Source organism: Leuciscus leuciscus (assembly GCF_965113295.1).
Source record: "Leuciscus leuciscus genome assembly, chromosome: 9".
Lineage (NCBI taxonomy): Eukaryota > Metazoa > Chordata > Actinopteri > Cypriniformes > Leuciscidae > Leuciscus > Leuciscus leuciscus.
The window spans coordinates 30,389,746-30,408,090 of NC_138733.1; the positions used below are offsets into that span (position 1 = coordinate 30,389,746).

Genomic DNA, 18,345 nt, shown 5'->3' on the forward strand with positions numbered 1-18,345 from the left:
GATTGTTCTCTCATCTATTAGCTTACTTAGCTACTTTTGTTTGTAGCTTGTAGTGAAGCTAACTATTTTTAAAAGGGTATCCTGCCTGTAATTCAACTAATTCAAATTCAGTTCCTTGTGGCTTTTAAAAGCTCAATTTTCAAAGCAGAAAAAGCGAAATAACAGTCTTTGTACACATCTGTCTCAGATAAATAACTGCATTTCTGTTTGTGCTGCAGGTGTGACTATACAAGCTCTTCAATCTTCCTCTCGCCATTTATTCATTCAGCAGTTCATATAACAGAGAGGAAATTATTCAGTTGCCGAATTCGTTGTCATCTTTGTTTCCACCCCAGTGGGAATCTAATTTTAGTTTTGCTGTGCGTGCGCGCTGTGTTTGTGCATAAGAAATAGGGTTTGAGAGTGTTTTTCTGAGCATACTCTCATTTTCAAGTCTGTTGTGCTGTGGACTATGTTTTTTTGCAAGCGAATATTTCTTTGTTGTCTTCATGGGTATCTGCCTATTTATAAGTGTGTGTGTCTCTGTGAGTAAGTGCATGTATTGCAAAGCGCAGCTTAATATCCAATCGGTGACAGGTTGGAGCCATTAATAAGGTGCTGATCGGGCCGGGCTGACAGTACTGCTGACAGAGGGAGATCAGAGGGAAGAATCATGCCTAGCCTGGGGACCATGAGCTTCCGGTAGCCCCTCTCTGCCAGCCCCTTGTGTCATTACCCATGCTGAGGAGGTGGTACCCCCACCTCTGACACCTACATTAATCAAACTCACCCCCCCCCCGTTCCTTCTCATGCCCACCCGCCACCCCCTAATCATCAAAATCCGGGCGCTAGGAGGCAGAGAAGAGGATACGGCGGCAGCGTGAAGGATGTCAACTAAACTGTTCCCTGTTCGGCTTTCACACCTGACTGTGACTGATGGGATTCTCCGTACCCCCCTGACCCACCACACAATTAAATCTCTGAGCCCTCACTCACCGGGACGAATTAAAGTCCCAAATTACCCTCGCCACTGTTTTTTATCTCGGTCGCAGCCTGTCCCTCTGCGTCTTTCAATTCCAGTGGTTTTGATAAATGTTTGCGCTTTGTTAAGGTAAAGCGAATTAGGACAGTCGGGGGAATTGCAATCCATGCGGCAAACCGAAAGGAAAGAGGGGTCGATGTAACCCAACGCCTATAGGCGGGAATCGTGTTCCTTTGATCAGTGCACTTTTGAAGAGATGGAATCTGGTGTACAGCGCTCTATAGATCGTCTCCTGTTTTATCTGAGATTTTTCTATTGTGTTGCAATAGAGTTTGCAGTGCTGTTTTGGATGGATCTGTCAATTCAGGTGGAACTTTGAATTTAAAATAATATTTTAATAACCCTAATTGATATTCAAACCCCTCTAATCTGTTTGTAGCTTGTTATGAAGCTAACAACTTTTTTTAAAGGGTATCTTGACTGTAGTGTAACCTCTTCATAATTTAGTTCCTTGTGGCTTGAAAATCTCCATTTCCAAAGGACAGTAGCTCCTCCAAAAGCAAAATAACACCCTTCACCCGAATACACCTACTTCCATACTGTAGTGTAGGTGGGGAAAAAAAGGTATGTGAGCCGACTAGTATGTGAATGGTGAATGGCAGTAAAGCAACGCAACTGACGCTGTAAGTCACATGACAGTGACATCATGGCGGATGCATTCATAATCCACACATTCATACTATATAGAATACTCATTTTTTTATTGGTCATGAAGCAAGTTTTAAATGTAGTACCTTCATCTACCATATAGTGTGCGGTCGGACTCAGTGATAGTCTTTGAAAAAAGTCTCAGAAAAAGTCTCCTTAAATTTGGAGGCTAGATACACAGAGAATCGTGAAACATCCGTGACGCAACACAACAATCTCGCACCTGGTAGTGCTGTATTGATTGGCAGCCACCTCCATGCTAATTATTGCTAATGACAAAATCGGCCGTGCAGCGCATGATTTGCATGTGCAAACACTAGAGTCGTGTCACAGTTATCTGCTGTGATGGAAGCATGTGCTAATCAGGATGATGGACTCTGAGAGGTCGTAATTTTAGTCTAGGGACTCGTGTCCTCATTGTTCTGCATTGTTCTACTGCTAGCTAGTAAAAATAGTGACCTAATCAAGTGCTGTGTTTGATGGCATGGGTCGGTTTTGTGTAGATGACAACATAATGATGAGAGGGCATTTGTGGTTTGTATTAATCAGGAAAAACAGCTATGATAACTGTTACCAAATCTCAGAGATATTCAAATTCAATTTGCAAGCTGTATGGATGTATGCATCTCATTTGTATTTGTCAAAAGTGGTGGCTACACTAGACTTTATGATCTTTGATTTATGATTCATTTTGAATGCAGGGGAGTAAACATGTAAAGTGGGGTCCTAAGTTCTGAGACCGCTAATAAAATTTTTTAAAAAGTCCCATTATGCTTTTTTCGAACTTAATGCAATGTTGTTGTTTTTTCATTACAACAGAAACAATTTGAGTCAGAAGTTTTTATTTTTATGATAGATACACTAGAGTTGCATGAACTCATATTCCTAGAGTTGCATGAACTTCCTATTCATAGAGTTGCATGAACTCCGCATATTGTCGGAGCCTGATGATCATGCATAATTTGAGAATGAGATTAAAATGCTCCTCATATCACTTACCAGAGTTCTGTAGTTTAAACATCAAACTGTTGTATTTTAGTCAGGCTTTCTCTGAATACCTAGGGGTAGTCCAGAGAGAGGTCAGACTTGTGAGGAAATCCCAGACGTCCTGAACTGTTGTAGAGGAAATGAAAGGGAGATAGAGTTAAGAAAGAGATGAGAGAGAGTGGGGTAGACTGGGGTAGCCAGTATTGTTTCCATCTGATCCTTTATCAAGATAAATGTCGAGACCGTGAGGTCCTGTAATTCATTTAAACCTTAAATATTCACTGGCCTTATGGCCAAACCAGTGTTACTCAGTAAACCATACATTTATATTCTGAGGATTGACATTTTACAGGAAAAAATTGTAAACATATTTACAGAACAACCTGTAAATTGTACTATTTTAAACCGTCATAATTAAAGGTAAATATTCAAAAGCCCTGTTCGGCTGGTCTAGCAAGGCCATACTGCTACTAAAATCTGTGTTGTACCTTTAACATATACTGATAACCAACAACATAGCACAGTGGGTTAAAGAAAAAATTCATTTGAGTTCTTCACAAGTAGCTTTTCCACAAGCTGAGGTAAATATATACTGTTGAAGGTTGCACCCAAATACAAAACACCATTACACTAAAATAATGCAACAAATATTAATTTAAAAACCATAAATGATAACAAAATAAGAAGAAACATATTTATTCAAATGAAAAACCAAATGTCACACACGGAATTCTGAGAATGTCAGTTTACGGATTTTCACTGTCAATTATTAGATGATTTGTTCCTTTTTTTACTTCCAAAAATTGCACATTTAACAGTATTTTACTGTAAAATTGCATGAAATGTGAAGTTATATCTATTACAGTTAACCAATTAACTTTTTACTTTTTACTGTAGCATTTTTACAGTATTTTACAGTTACAATTACAATCATTTGTTACAGTACACTATTACTACTGTATGTGAATTTGGTCATGTCTAAAGGGTGTTGTTAGACGCATGAAATTAATTCGTAATATTATAATAATATCTACATTTGCGATATATTTGTTTTGACATAATTAAAATATTAAGACACAAATTTCCTTTGAAAATGTTATTCTATTAAGAAAATTGATTAAGTGCCTTGTATATACATGCTTACGTATACATGCAATACATTCTTTGTATTTTACCATATCTTTAAAGGTACAAAACATAAAAAATGAAAAACGTTTGGGTTACACTTTATTTTGATGGTCCCCTTTCGACATTCTGTTGACTCTAAGTAGTGTTTCACCTAGATGTCAATTAACTCTCATTAGAGGATTAGTTAAGTATTAGTAGACTGCAGGGGTAGGGTTAGTAGAATAAGGGGTTAGGGTTAGAATAATTTGACATGTACTAGCAAAATTACTTGTAACTTATCTGTTGGAGAACCATCACAATTAATTGTTAGCATATATTAAGCAGACAGTCTACTAATACTCTATTAATAATGAGAGTTAGTTAACATGTTGGTGCAACGTTACTTATAGTCAAAAGAATGTCTAAAGGGCACCATCAAAATAAAGTGTTGCTGACGTGTGTTATTTTCTTCATTCTGTCACTCAGATCCTTTAGAAGAAATCTTGCCTGCATGAATTCCTCATCTCCCATGTCTCTGCATGTCAATGTCAAAAGTCAATTCCATCAGGAGCGAAATGATCTGACCTTTTTAGGTGAACTGTACCTCCGCTTCTTTTGGGTTCCCTCACCAGATGGTCCACAGACAAAACCGGTGGAGGGTCCTGATAGATGATTTGGGTTGATAAGATTACACAGCCATAATTGGCCAAATGAGTTGACAGCGATAGGCGCTTGATTGGTTTAGGTGGAAACAAATGAAGGTCTGGAGCATGTGGCGGAGTGCTGGTGGCCATTGTGGCGTGGGAGATGATGGAGAGAAGGTTGCAAGCAGAGGAAAGGAGGGATAATTTGATGTGGGAGGTGGTTTTGTTCACGTGTGTGAGTGTGTTTGCCTTCAGCAGAGCTTAGATGAAAAGCTTGCCCTTGTAATAGCAACGGTTTTATTCAACCATATGAATGCTAGTCTCGGGTTATTTCTCGTGATTGACAGCATGCTGTAATTTCACTGCTTTTAAGCTTTTTTGAAAGCCTTTGTTGAAGCAATTTGCATTTTTTAAATTCAATGTAACGAGACTGCGTAATACATTTAGTTTTGTTTTATGCCTCTTTGGTCTGATTGGTTGGCTAAGGTTAGGAATTAGTGTGGACGTTTTCAACCGTATAAACACAAGTCATGAGTATTGCCTGGAATTTCACCATTTTATTGCCCATTTCCTTCAGTAATTGTGGTGGAATTGAGAATGCTACATATTTATTGTGGTCACAGATTCAGTGCAAGCTTATTATTTACATTAATCTGGTTGATTTTGCTTTGTTTTTCTTTTAAACATTCATATAAGCATCTTTAATTTTGCTTATTGGTGTGCATGAAAGAGAAGAGCATTTACAAATAATGCATCACACTTCCTGCGGTCACCCCCACACCACCGTCGGCTTCTGAAGTGTCTCTCAGGCTTGGGTAAACATCTCTTCTTTTTTAATTAAAATAAATCCACTTTCAGCCAATATTTAGCACCCTACAGGGACAGGGCTACCTTTCAAGATATGGGGATACAGTGGATAGATTTAGAATGGAGATATATAACAAGAGGGATACTGAGATACGGAGGGAGAAATTGAGTTCTTTCATCTAGCTGTAAAGCGGAGACATGCATTGTTTATGGATGTGCAGAACAGCATTCTCAAAGCGACGCCACCTGGGCATACTATACTTTAGATTGGTTTACTGTATATAAACACTGCTGAACATGCACACAACAGAATGTGGCTCAGGCATAAATATTGTTTAATGCTATTTTCCCATTCACACACATCCGTCTTCTGTGCTTTTTAATTTATGTCTGCTTTCAAGATACATGTGACCGGTCCTACTCGACCTGCTCTGACTGAGATTAGAACCGGTGTCTCCAACATGGGAGGTGGGCGTGCTAACAAGGACGCTAGAGGCTGCAGTCTCTATCATCAGCCGCTAGCGCGCTTCTTGAGGCCAGAGGAGTTAGGTTTACTCGCCCAGCTCTTACTAGCTTGCCTCTGTTTCACTCACCCACTGAACCTCACTCCCATCCGGGTCACGGCACCAAATGTAACCAGTCCTACTTGACACGCTCCGTGCGGGATTTCAACCGGCATGGGAGGCGGGTGCAGTAACAAGGATGCTAAAGTCCGCGGTCTCTAACTTCAGTGGCTAGCGCACCTCTTGAGGCCAGAGGAGTTAGGTTTACTCCCCCGCGGTCTCTACCGTCAGTGGCTAGTGCACCTCTTGAGGCCAGAGGAGTTAGGTTTACTCGCCCGCGGTCTCTAACGTCAGTGGCTAGTGCACCTCTTGAGGCCAGAGGAGTTAGGTTTACTCGCCCAGCTCTTACTAGCTTGCCTCTGTTTCACTCACCCACTGAACCTCACTCCCATCCGGGTCACGGCACCAAATGTAACCGGTCCTACGTGACCCGCTCTGAGTGGGATTCGAACCGTCGAGGCGGGCATGCTAACAGGGTCTAAAGACAGGTCTCTAAACAGAGGCTAGCGCGCCTCTTGAGGCAGTTGAGTTAGGTTTACTCGCCAAGCTCTTACTAGCTTCTTGCCTCTGTTATACTGTTATACTACGCTATGTGAAAAACATCTATAAACATTGTAACTATGTAAATGTCAAAAGTCATTTTAATACATTCTTGCTGACTAGTCTACTCTTTATATAAAATATATAGTGGCTGCTTACTGGCTCAACCAATATGTTCACATAGAAATAGTCTTGTTGAAGAAGCACAAGCACTAAAACAAACATATAAGCTATCAGTTTCTTGTTCATTACTTTAACAGGAGCTTTGTGCCTTTTCATTCCTTATACATACAATTGACATATGACCTCACATCATAGGAGCGATTCAGTGGTGTACCATTCTTAAGCAGCTACCTGCATTTCTAGCGGTCGGGCCGACAAAGGAATAATGAATTCACATTCATCGTGAGGCTTATACGCATGGATTAAACTATCAAGAAGATCGCTGGATCTGGCTCGTTGACAGCACTCACCGCAAATGAAATTTTGCAGCAGCAAAAACCTCGCAAGCTCCGACATGCCGCCTCACAAACAAACAGAAGAGGTGGAAAATGCTTCTCGAGTCAAAGCTATCATTATGTTCCTACTGAGAGCTCTCTTTTAAAAGAAGCTGTGTGATGACACTGCAAAGGTGTATGTGTGTGTGTGAAATGCAGCAGGAGTTTGGGCTGTGAGCGAGAGCAGTTGAAAGAAGGGGATGAGAGAAGAACAGATATTTGTTTTTGAGTGTCTGTTTTTGAATGATTTCCACAGAAGGGCTTTTATTTTGCTTTGATGTCAGAAATCAGTTTGAAAGCGGGGGATTCCAGCGTCCCGCTCGCGCAGGGAATCCGGCCCCTGTGCTGCCTGCACAAGTCCAATCGCTCTTCTGAGGAGTCAGGCCTTGTTTGATGATTTTACAGGTCTGCCTTTTTATATCGGCCCCAGTGCCTCAGGTTTGGCTGCTATTGATTCAAGGTTTCACGCTGAATTCAAAGCGTCTTTTATTCCAGATATGGTCGAATTCAATTAAACGACACACTTTTTAACTAGGACTATAAATCTGAGATAATGTGCACAGTGCAGTTTTGCTCCCCCTAAAAAGTGCCATTTTTGTTGTCATGTTTGAAGTTTCTCTCATCTGTAGAAAAAAAAGTTAATAAATTCATAAATATTTAAAGGTAATGATGATTGTGTGATTTTATTTCTTGTAATTGCTGCTTTAAAGTAATATATGTACCTGTTATTTATTTATTATTTTTTTCTATGTTGAAATGGGATTCTATAGTTTTATAACCAGAGAAACTGTAATTATTTAACTATGAAAGAATTTCATGAATTTTCATAAGGTTGGAAAGCTCTCAAATGCTGCAGTAAGGAAGGTTAATATGCATTATGTTAATATGCAACATGTTAAATGTAAACAGTTAAGATATTGTCATTGAAAAAACCCATATAGACCACTAATCTGAATATTGCTGTTTACGTCCATGCTTACAAATTGTTTCTTTCTTTCCTCTGGCATATTATATTTGGAACTATGGAAGCTCAGAGGTCTTTGTTTGATTCGGCCTTGTGTTTTACTGTAGCCATTAGGGGGCGCTAAAGATTCGTCTCCACTATGTTGGTGGAGTAAAGCATCCAGGCGGCATCCAGTGCATCCACGCTCTGATGGAGATCCAGACACAAGCCGTGCCTTGGCCCTGTGCAGATGAGCTTCGGTGCATCACAGCATTTACTCACCCTGCCTGACACTCGCTCTCAAATTAAATAATAAATAAATATATAAAAAGAATTCATCACCAAAATTGCCTAAATAACATCCAGTGAAGGTTATGAAAAAAAAATAAAAAATCAGCATTTCTTTATTTTTAATAATGCAAAGCAACGCCATACACATATCCCTTTAAAATTACGTTTTTCGTCAATATGTAAGTTAATTCCCTCTCTAGAAATGAGATTTGTGTGTTTGACCTCCACGGTATTATAAACCTAATGCAGGACAGCCCATCAAATTTTAATGAAACCAATTATACAGTCTTAGAGCTGACACTGGAAGATGATAATTCAGTGAACGGTGGTCTTCCGATCTGCATCTATCTATCTATCTATCTATCTATCTATCTATCTATCTATCTATCTATCTATCTATCTATCTATCTATCTATCTATCTATCTATCTATCTACCTATCCGTCTATCCGTCTGTCTGTCTGTCATCAAATATATATATATATATATATATATATATTTTTTTTTTTTTTTTTTTGTATTTAAATGAGTTTAGGATTTAAATAGTAAACAAAAGTAACACAAAATTATATAATAATAACTTAAAAAATTAATTCGAGATTTTCTGATAGCATACATATTTATTTAACTGTATTATTTAAAAATGTAATTATATATTTAAACTTTGGTCCCACTATCTCACTCGATAAGTATCACTCGCTATAGGTGACCTGGTGCATTGGTGCGGTGCCGTTCGTGTGGCGCTTTGGGTCAACTTTGCGGATAACACCACGAAAAGCTGTGAGCCAAGATCGGAGCGAAGCTTTGAGCGCTCCCCAGCCACCTCTGCCCACAGCATCCTCCTCCTCCTCCTCCTCTACTTCCACCACAGCACCACTCCTCCACTCCTCCCCCCTCCCCCTCGCTGTTTCCTCCTCCAGCATGAGCGTCAGTCTTGGCTCGGCCCGGGAGCTGTGCGCACAGGGGTGTCAGTTATGGAGCTGTAGTAGCGCAGCGGAGCACTCGCCCTTCCCAAGACTGATCACATTCACTCTGCCGTAGACTCGCAGAGCGATTGCACGGGGCCAGCGCCACCCCGACCGATTTACGCTGGATTTAACGGCGCACCACGGAACTTTGGAGCAGCTTTCTGGACGCGGAATATAGAGTGTTAATAAACGAGAGGGCATCTTCATACTTTAAACTGCGGAGAGGATCGTGGAAGCGATCTGCAAGGTGCTTCAGAAGCTCCTGAAGGAACCGGAGCGCGCAACATTTCCACGCGCGTTTGGACGGATCGCGTGCTCGCCGCTTATTCTGGCTCAGTTCTGCTGTTTTTGTTTTGTTTTTTTTAGTCAGATATCAAAAGCACTAAGGCTGGTATAAGGCATGGTATAACGTACGGGCTGACAGACACTAGTTCAACCCTCACCGGTGCGCGTGGCTCTCATTCCTCATCCAGATAAACACCATGAGCCCAGCGAATACTCAAGTGACATTTCAGTTGGATCTGAGCGGCAACTGAGAGTTCCTACGTACTCCAAATACTAAAAGAGGAGAAACTTGTCCAGTGTTTGAGAACTGAGGTGTGGAGTGGATGTGGACTATGACAGAATGAGTCCTCTAACACACCTTTTACTCTGTGGATTAGTATACTTTAACCAAGTGGATGGTGAGTTACTTTTTATGATCCACTCTAATAGAGAGCTTTAACTTCAAAGAAGAGATTTTTGAATTTTATGAGAGTTTACTGGTCATGTATTCCTCTACTAAATGCATAATTTAACTTTATATAGCTACATGACCTGTAATTATTTGGGAGTTTTTTTCTTCTCTTTTTTTGTGGATGCAGTGATTTTTATATATAATATTTTTATTATACGTCGAGAACATGGGGTATTATTTTGGCCATTTTATTGGCATCACATGGCAATGTAAAATTAGTTTTTATTTTGAATAAGGATATAATGTTGCTGTGGAAAATTATTTGTACTTGGGTAAAAAAAAAAAAAAACTTGTTTGGTGTTGTTGTTAAATATGTTAGGTCTAGGTCATTATACCTCTAGTGCTGAAGCAGTGTGGTTACAGTAGGAGCCAACTAGTGCTTTCCACAGCAGGTGCCACAGTCACAGTAGTCTCAGAATGTGGAGTGACACCTGCTGTGAAAAACACCAGTGGATGCGCAAGGCGTGGCGCAAAGATTGCACATATGGACCCCAAATGAGAAACATAGGGTTGGAGAATGACAAACTGATCATTTTTCATTTGTTTTTGCAAAGAATTACCACAAAAGAGATGTTTCATCAGATCAGCAAGTGTATGAAACAATTACACTAGACACAATAGTCTGCACTGTATGCTGAAGAGCTTTCAGAATGGATATTAACTTCTCAGCTGGTGTTATTAGTCGCATCTTCTTCTGATATCTCTGTGTTCGGACTTGTTAAATCCTCTTGCTTGGCCCATTCTGCCTTTTAAAACATTACATAAGGATTATTATTCCAGTAAAACTCACAGAGGCTTATATGATTTATATAATATTTGAAAGATCATTTTACCATCTGTTCGTGTCTTTTCTCTGTTTTCCCTAAGCTCCATAAACTGCTCAGTTCTGTTGTATTTATCAAGAATGTAACAGAGTTTGGATAGCCAATCACTTCTCAAAATTCGGTAGTGTCTGATATTAAATAGCCACGTAAACGACATTGAACACCTAATCAGGTGTTGGATTTTTAATTAATCACTAATGAAGATATTGTTAGTGGTGTGAAACGAATGACTTTTGATGTAGTCAGATTGGTCTGTCCAAGGGAATAAATTAAGATACTTAATTATAGTTTACGATGTGTTAAGATAAGGGGAACTGCACTAGAAGTTGCCGTGGGTTGTGTTTGGGTTTTTTTCATGACATGAACAGTTCATATTTGTCTTCGAGACAGTCACATACACATTACATTAGCTGTGTCAAGAGCGTCTTTGTCCGAAAGCCCCGTTTCACACTTAACGGTGTTTGCTTGGGTTTTTGTTTGAGCTCTTTAAGAAGAATAAGGCCTGTAGATGTAACAGTGACTGATGAAGGGGCTGAGTCAGGCTTCAGCTTCTGCCTTTGTCCTTCCAGCTTCTGCACTTCTCTGTCTTGCTGTTTGTCTCCTGTTTTTGTGCCTGTATCTACCATGGAGCCTGCTAGTCTAGCCCAATTCAGCTCAGAAACTCCCTGTCCTTCCTCATTTCTGTTGCGCCCCAGCTGCCGGTTGCTAGGCACTGGTTGAAGGCATGGCCCTTAGTTTTCGGAGGGTAAGAGGGGTGTAGGTCTTTCTGGAAGAGCCCATGAATCACCCCGGTGAACCGTTTGCCCCATAACCCTCCTCTCTCCCTGTCCGACTGGCCCGTGAGAGGTAATCCGGCCGTTCTGGTGGAAGGAGGAGCCGGTTTTTGAGGAGCAGCCCTCTCCAAGCAGACAAAAAGGCTGTGGAGATGCATTCAGAAAAGGCTGTGTTTGTAACAAAGCTGTCCTGGGCTTGAATGACCGTAGTCATTTGGTTCTGTTCAGTGCCGGGGTGATTAATGCTGCTTGAGGAGGGAGGGGTGAGAATGGAGAGTCGGGTGAAGAGGAGTTTTGGGGCTCAGAGTTAGCAAGAACGGGACAAACCTGTGGTGGTTCTTGTTTTGATTCTGCTTTGATGAAGCTAATAGACTATACCACAAGACTGCTAAGTTTTATTCTAGTTTAGGAGATCATAAACTAGGAGACTGTTTTTGCATAGCAAACCCTAAACAGGTGAAAAATTGAAGGAGGGATCTGAGCAATATCTAGAGTTTGGGGTGGTCTCTTGTCACTTGTTTCTTCAGAAAATGATGTTATAAGATACAGTATAGTAGAAATGCTTACTCTAGGCTGCAGCATTTCGTCCTTGAAGCTCTACGTTCAATGCTCTTGTCCCTATGTTCCCACGTCCCAGTTTTCTGCTATTATCCTGGTTCTTTTCTGTGTTGATAACTGAGAATATAGAACAAGATGATGCCCCACTCCCAAGCTCCCCTGGTGGAGGCGACGTGCACCTGCCTGTCAGCGGTCCCTTGTGGCTCTGAAGACACCGCTCTATCTGTCTGTACAGTGAAGCTTCAGTTCTGCAGCGTCAGGAGAAACTAAAACCCAGACTAGAGTGTATCTGTGTGTCTGCTAATACAGTACATTTGCAACAAAACGGCAATGTGTCATTTTCATAATGTGCTGGAAACCATTAATTGCTCAGAGGTTGCTCTTTAATCTCTTAAGATATATTGGAACAGATTTGCTAAACAGGGCGAATTAGAGTCAAGAGCGCAATTCCAAAAAAGTGCAGACGGGAGTGGAAAGTTCTGTGCCCGGACCGCAACCAGATAATTTCCATAATAAACAAGAGCATCTTTTTTTAAGACATGCTTTTTTGGTGGTAAATAATGGCACAAATACCAGTAAATTGACGAGCGCAAACCTTAGTAAATCACCTTGCGTGATTCATTCAAATACTTTCCTCCCATAAATGTTGCGTTTGAAAGGGAAACTCCTACTAATGCTTATTCAATAAGGTCAGCCACAAAACTAACCCTGTCCATGCCTTTTCAGCGCTATTTTTTCACTGCGTGTCTTTAGTAAATCCTGACTGTAGTTTGTTAACGCCAAAAAAGGGTTTGTGCTGGCGCAAGCTGTTAGTAAATCTGGCCCAATATGTTTTATTGAGCTATCGAGTTTGTCTCCGTTGTTTCTCCTAAAGAATTTTTCAGATTTCAGATTTGATCTGAAAGTCTAGGAGAGATGCATGATAGATAACTTGGTTCTTTTGCTATGGAGCAAAATCTGCGAAGCATGAAATCTCTGTTTAATCTCATTTTAATTCCATTGCTGTGTTGGAGAAATAATCAAGATGTTGTGATTTCTTAAATTTGTTGTGTGTTTGATTATACCAATTGCATGAACAGGCTTGACATCATTGAATGTGAGTTGTAATTAAAGGTGGGTCTGATCTGGGGTCTTTATGAATGAAGCTGAGTTTAAATGGAATTGTTCTGCACTAGTTGTCAAGGCTGTAATGCGTCGCTGTCGTAATCGTGCCTCATTTTTGAAGAGAGGCCTGCGGTAATGATGCGTACGCAGTTCGAAACCACAAAGCAGCCACACTGGAGTCAGGGAGTGTTTGTGCATGTAAGGATGTGTGACTGTTTCTCAGTTTAGTGCTCGGATTAAAACAAGGATGGGCTCTTGGAGAAAGAATGTGACGGATAGCTGGAGCGAGAGAGGAGATGATGGGCGAGCTGAGAGAGAGCGGAGGGTGTAGGGAATCTATAATGAGGGTTAAAGTCGGGGGTCAGCGTGTGGGCACTTTGCTGACATTGTTGTAGTATCAGGCAGTAAGAGCATTGAGTATCTCAGCATGAGAAGCCGGATAGTGTTACACCACTGCTGCTATACTTAGAGTATCACTTAAACACTCTAAACCTGCCTCTTCCTCTGAGAATCAGCCGAATCCGTCTCATAATTGATAATTACTTCCTTTGCAAGTAAAAAAACGCTACGTCACGCCACACTGAGACTGTTTCAGCCTCAGGAAGTGCGACAGAAAAAGGATGAAATGTATTTCTCTCCTTCACAGTTTTTGTTGACAGTAATTTTGTTGATTCACGCCACCGATGGCTGTAAAGGCAAGCTCGGATGAATGACATTTAAAAGCGGCTGTTGAATTGGGAATACGATGCAGTGCGCTAGCCGTATTTTTGCACTTTCTATCAATGAAAATGTCACAAGCATCACAAAGTGGGGAGATTATATACATTAGAGTCAGAAAAGAGCTTCGGGGGGATGAGACCAAAAGCTTTTTCATTTGCTTGGCTCGCTCTCAGTCAAGCATGCCTATGACATTTTGTAGAAAGAGGATGCGGTGATGTGAGACTCTGAGTGAGGAACATGTTCTTTTGTTGGATGTTATTTGTTCTTGGGATTAGAATATGACTTGATGTGACAGTTTTAAAGTCCCCCTTTGGTGAAAATCAAGTTTTTAATGTTGTTTATATGTCTGTGTGGTGTTTTTAATACACTTTAAGACTAATCATGTGCAAATTCATAAGTCAACACCATTGCTGAGTATTTTCTCTTTAAACCTGCAGTGATCTAAAGACAGTCTCAAAAACATGGTTTGAAATCGCTGGTGTTTCTTGCGTTACAAACTACCTTGTAACCAATCAGGTCAACGTGCGGCAGGCTTTTGCATATCATTAACTATGCTGCGAGTCATGGGAGTCTCAAGAGAAGCCAGGTTATCCCGGTATATTTTTCTGTTGATATGAAAAATTGGGTAGATTTAGCTATATAGCCAGGTGGATGATGTATATTACGATGTTATGATGAACTAAATGCCTTTCTCCACTGACGTTCTGAGTTGTTCAAAGCATTTCTGAGGATGCTGATTTTTTAGAAGGCAGCTGTTTGACCTTGAGATGACGAACAGGAACATAGTTTGTGTAACATTAGCAACACATTATTAGCTGTTTGATAACGCAGTCAAGCAACCTTGTCATATTAATTGGCGTTATGTGGCTAACCTTGGCTAATCATATTAATTACCGTTATGTGTCCGACGTTGTAAAGAGCGAGACCATTGTGCAGCGTTTACTACAGTAAAGTCGACCAAGTAGATCAGGTATTCTGAGCTGGTGTGATTGAGTGGAGGTGGGGCTAATTAGCATATTCATTGAACCACGCATACTAAATGAAGCAAGGGTGTAGAGTTGCATTCAAGCTATTTTAAGGCATGAAGATTTTTTTCCACAGGAAAAAACGTTTAAATATGTTGTTTTGTTGATCAAAGATGAGTTTTAAGGGATACAATTATTGACTACAGGGGGACTTTAATTACGTGGCCTAATTTTATCGTTTTTATCTTGTGGTTCTAAGAACACTCTAGAATTTACACTCACTTTCTTTTTCCCCACAGTTTAATTCTTAGTTTGATCCTGGATCTTACTTGAAAAGGTAGTTTCAGTTTGTAACTTTTATATATTTCCAAAGACTCTACTGTATTTTTTTCCCCAAGTAACATTCCCGGACTTGCTGACAAGATCCGTTATAGCCTACATATTGTAAACTCTTTGCTCTGCACATGCACTGACTGATAACACCCTGTTGAGTTGCAAGTCACATATGGATTGCTTCCAAAAAAGTGGATCAAGCCTGTCAAGTGAGCTTTTTTATTTATTTAAAGACCTAATGAAATCAGTTTCCAGACCTTTACTACATGAGTTGGCTTTGATGTATGCTGCTTTACTACTAGAAGTTGAATATATGTGCATTCCTTCTCTTCCAGGGAAATGGACAAAAATATTATATCATCTGGTTTGCATATCCTAATTTATATCCAATTAAATGCTAAAAAAAAAACATGCCTAAAGCCTGCCAGTTGGTATCCTAACCTGACCAGCAAAAAAAAAAAAAGCCAAATCGTCAAAAACCGGAAGACTTGTTGAGCCAATTCATTTTGGATTTAATGTGAATAAAATGAGCCAAGTGTCATATTTTCCCTTAGTGAAGCTCTGGTCACACTAGGTGCTTAGATCCAGACTGCCAGTCAGAAAGGAAACTACAGTGCGATAAGTGTCAGGGACAATTTATCTAGCTAGAGATAGTTGTTTGTAGATGGCGGCCTGGCCTTTATCTTTCTCTCCATTTGACAGTCAACAGACTCGGCAGGACACAGTTTGTACAGTCCACTAACTTCTTCAGTCCACAAAGTCATGTTTGAGAAAGTGTCATTTGCTCTTTCATCCATTGACTTCACCTTGCCCTCGTTTAGTTGTCTCTCGGCAGCTCTTAGATAAGAAAGGATCTGTGTCAAGGCTGAATGACTCAACACAACACAAACAGATAAGAAGGACACACACACGGTGAGAGAAGGGTAAAGAATATAAATGAAATTCAGCTAGACTATTTTTCCAGAATAATCAAGTCCCAGAGCTGCGGTTTTTCCCCTTTGGTCCGGGACTCGCTCCAGCCTGTGCCTGATACGAACGAAAGACTGCAGAGAAGACAGTGAGATTAAAAGCTGCTCTGCCTGGTCATGAAAATGGATGAGGCTCAGCCGCAGCGGAGCAGCTGAAGACAGAGAGACTGCCCGGTACTCCAAAGCGCATCCGTCATGCGCGTCAGGGCAGTAATGCAGAGGAGAGCAGTGCAGGGCAGTGTATAAAATCTTCCACGCTGCCACCTTCACTCTCATGCATCACGGCACGCGCTGACTGCTGCGCTTCAGGCCGCCCGCTGCGTGCGCGAGACCAGGCCTTTCCATTCTCACAGAGAAAGTTTCACTGAGGAGATTTTCTCAACTTTTCTCAACTAGGAAGTTTATGTTGTGAGTTTGAAGCAAGTTTAGAATCAGTTGGAACTGTTAAATTCAGGTTTGCAGGTTGATATTTAAGATTGTTGTACAATACTTGTCCACTTCAAAATTGGAATTATAGGTTTAAATTTAGGATAAATTCAAGGGTAACTCTCGCCAAAATGCAACCTGTCTTTTTGTTAATCTACCCGAGGCAAACTTTCCTTTAAAAGCATAATTAGAATGGAAACGCCACTTTTAAGTTTGACCGTATTTTCGTTTTCGGTCAAATTGCCTTTTGAATGGGAGTGCTTGGGGCACTTCTATGATGGCATCAAAAATCGCTATTTTTAAAACACTAAGAATGCTCGACACAACATTAAACTTTGCTCGAAGTATCACCAGGGTCTCTTCACATGAACTCCAGCATTGAGAACATTGTTTGTGTACACAGAGTTTACAAAAAAAAGATTTTGAACAACTCACTGTAGCTGTGTCCGCCGGCATTTTGACAGTCAAAAATAATCGATCTCATCATTTTGGCGAGAGTTACCCTTTCAGTGAGGTTTAGAATCTGAATTCTCAGTTTGGATTCAGTCAGATTTAGATTCACACCTGAAAGCTGAGACTTTTAGTTTAGAAACTGGTTTGACTGAAAAGTTGCAGGTTTTGAGGGTTTGTGGTTTGGGGATGTAGATTCCAGGTCGAATTTGTGGATGAAATTGGGTTTCAATTCTGTATTGTGTTTACATTTTAATCCGATTCAGTTACTTCTCGAGACGCTCCATTTTGCGTTCAGGATAGTAGGTCTACATATGATGCTTTATTAACAAAGTTCGGGAGGAGCACGTTTAGATAATCTACCCAATCATAATGAGAGGAGGCATATACAGCATCCCTGCCCCACCCCAACTCACTCTTGATTATTCCTATCCCAGCCCGGGAGGGTACTCTGGTTTCGGGACAAAAACCGAGCTCCGAGCCCTCCCCTTCGGACAGTACGCCAAACACGCATATTCTATATTATATCTGATTATATGTGAATCGTGAATCAAGATTTCATCTCATAGCTTAGCGAAATTTGGATATTAATCATTTCAGTGTTATTTGTGGAAAAGTTCCCCATGTAGTGATATTAGTGACTCTTCAGCACAGCTGCATAAATATGTTTTCTGTCAGCAAACAACTCTTGAAATCCATGTCTGGTTTTCTGGGCCAAAGTTCAGGCATGAGTTTTGTTGGTTACCTGAGTCTGTTGATGACCTTTCATATACATAGCTGAGGTGAATTTGATAAGGGAGCGCATCCGTCATGAATCCGGCCTGGCTGTCAACACTGAGTCGTCAGTCAAATCTACATGGAAAATCATGAGAATTACCAAATTGCTTCTATGTATACAATATTATATTTTTTTAGCATGCATACACCTTATAATCATTGTTTGTACACTGTCTTGTTTACTCATGGTTTCAGTCTAAAACGTATTGTCTTTACCATACATATAAAGTTCTTATCATGTTGAGCACACCCCTACAGCAAATCTGATTTAAACGTAAAAGCTATGTACCCTCTGGGATGTTCACATTAAGCCTTATATGAAATGAGACTTATAAATCTCACCGGACCTGCTTTGGCTTAGTAAGACATACTCGGGCTGATTCCAGGGCTCAAGCTGTTCATTAACTTGCATTCCAGGCACACTGTATCTTTCACTTCAGTCTATACCTCAATTCAGCTGGGATTTTGGGACCTTCGGGCACTCACTCGGGCAAAGACTGCAGCCAAGTCACTGACATGCCCATGTGTTCAGCAGCGGCCGCCCACATCTTCTGCAATAAAACTGCCTTCTCTCAACTATACTGACTTATGTGACCACTTAAAGGAGTTTCTTTCTTTCTTTCTTTCTTTCTCTTCAAAGGCATATAGGGTTTATTTATTTTTCACTCTGTTGACTGTGGTCCATGAACTGTGAGG

General features: G+C 40.6%; 1 protein-coding gene across 13 annotated transcripts in view; it reads left to right on the forward strand.

Annotated features, from left to right (window-relative positions):
• Positions 1–18,345, forward strand: part of robo2 (roundabout, axon guidance receptor, homolog 2) — a 436,957-nt gene that overhangs the window by 241,994 nt on the left and 176,618 nt on the right. For 3 of the 13 annotated variants that reach the window (XM_082180892.1, XM_082180886.1, XM_082180893.1), the window contains exon 1: positions 8,973–9,698. The exons of the other annotated variants lie outside the window; for them this stretch is intronic. In XM_082180892.1, the coding sequence (XP_082037018.1) occupies positions 9,641–9,698 (58 nt within the window). In that variant the 5' untranslated portion in view covers positions 8,973–9,640. Of the gene's footprint in view, positions 1–8,972; positions 9,699–18,345 lie in introns of those variants that run through there. 13 annotated transcript variants of the gene reach the window in all.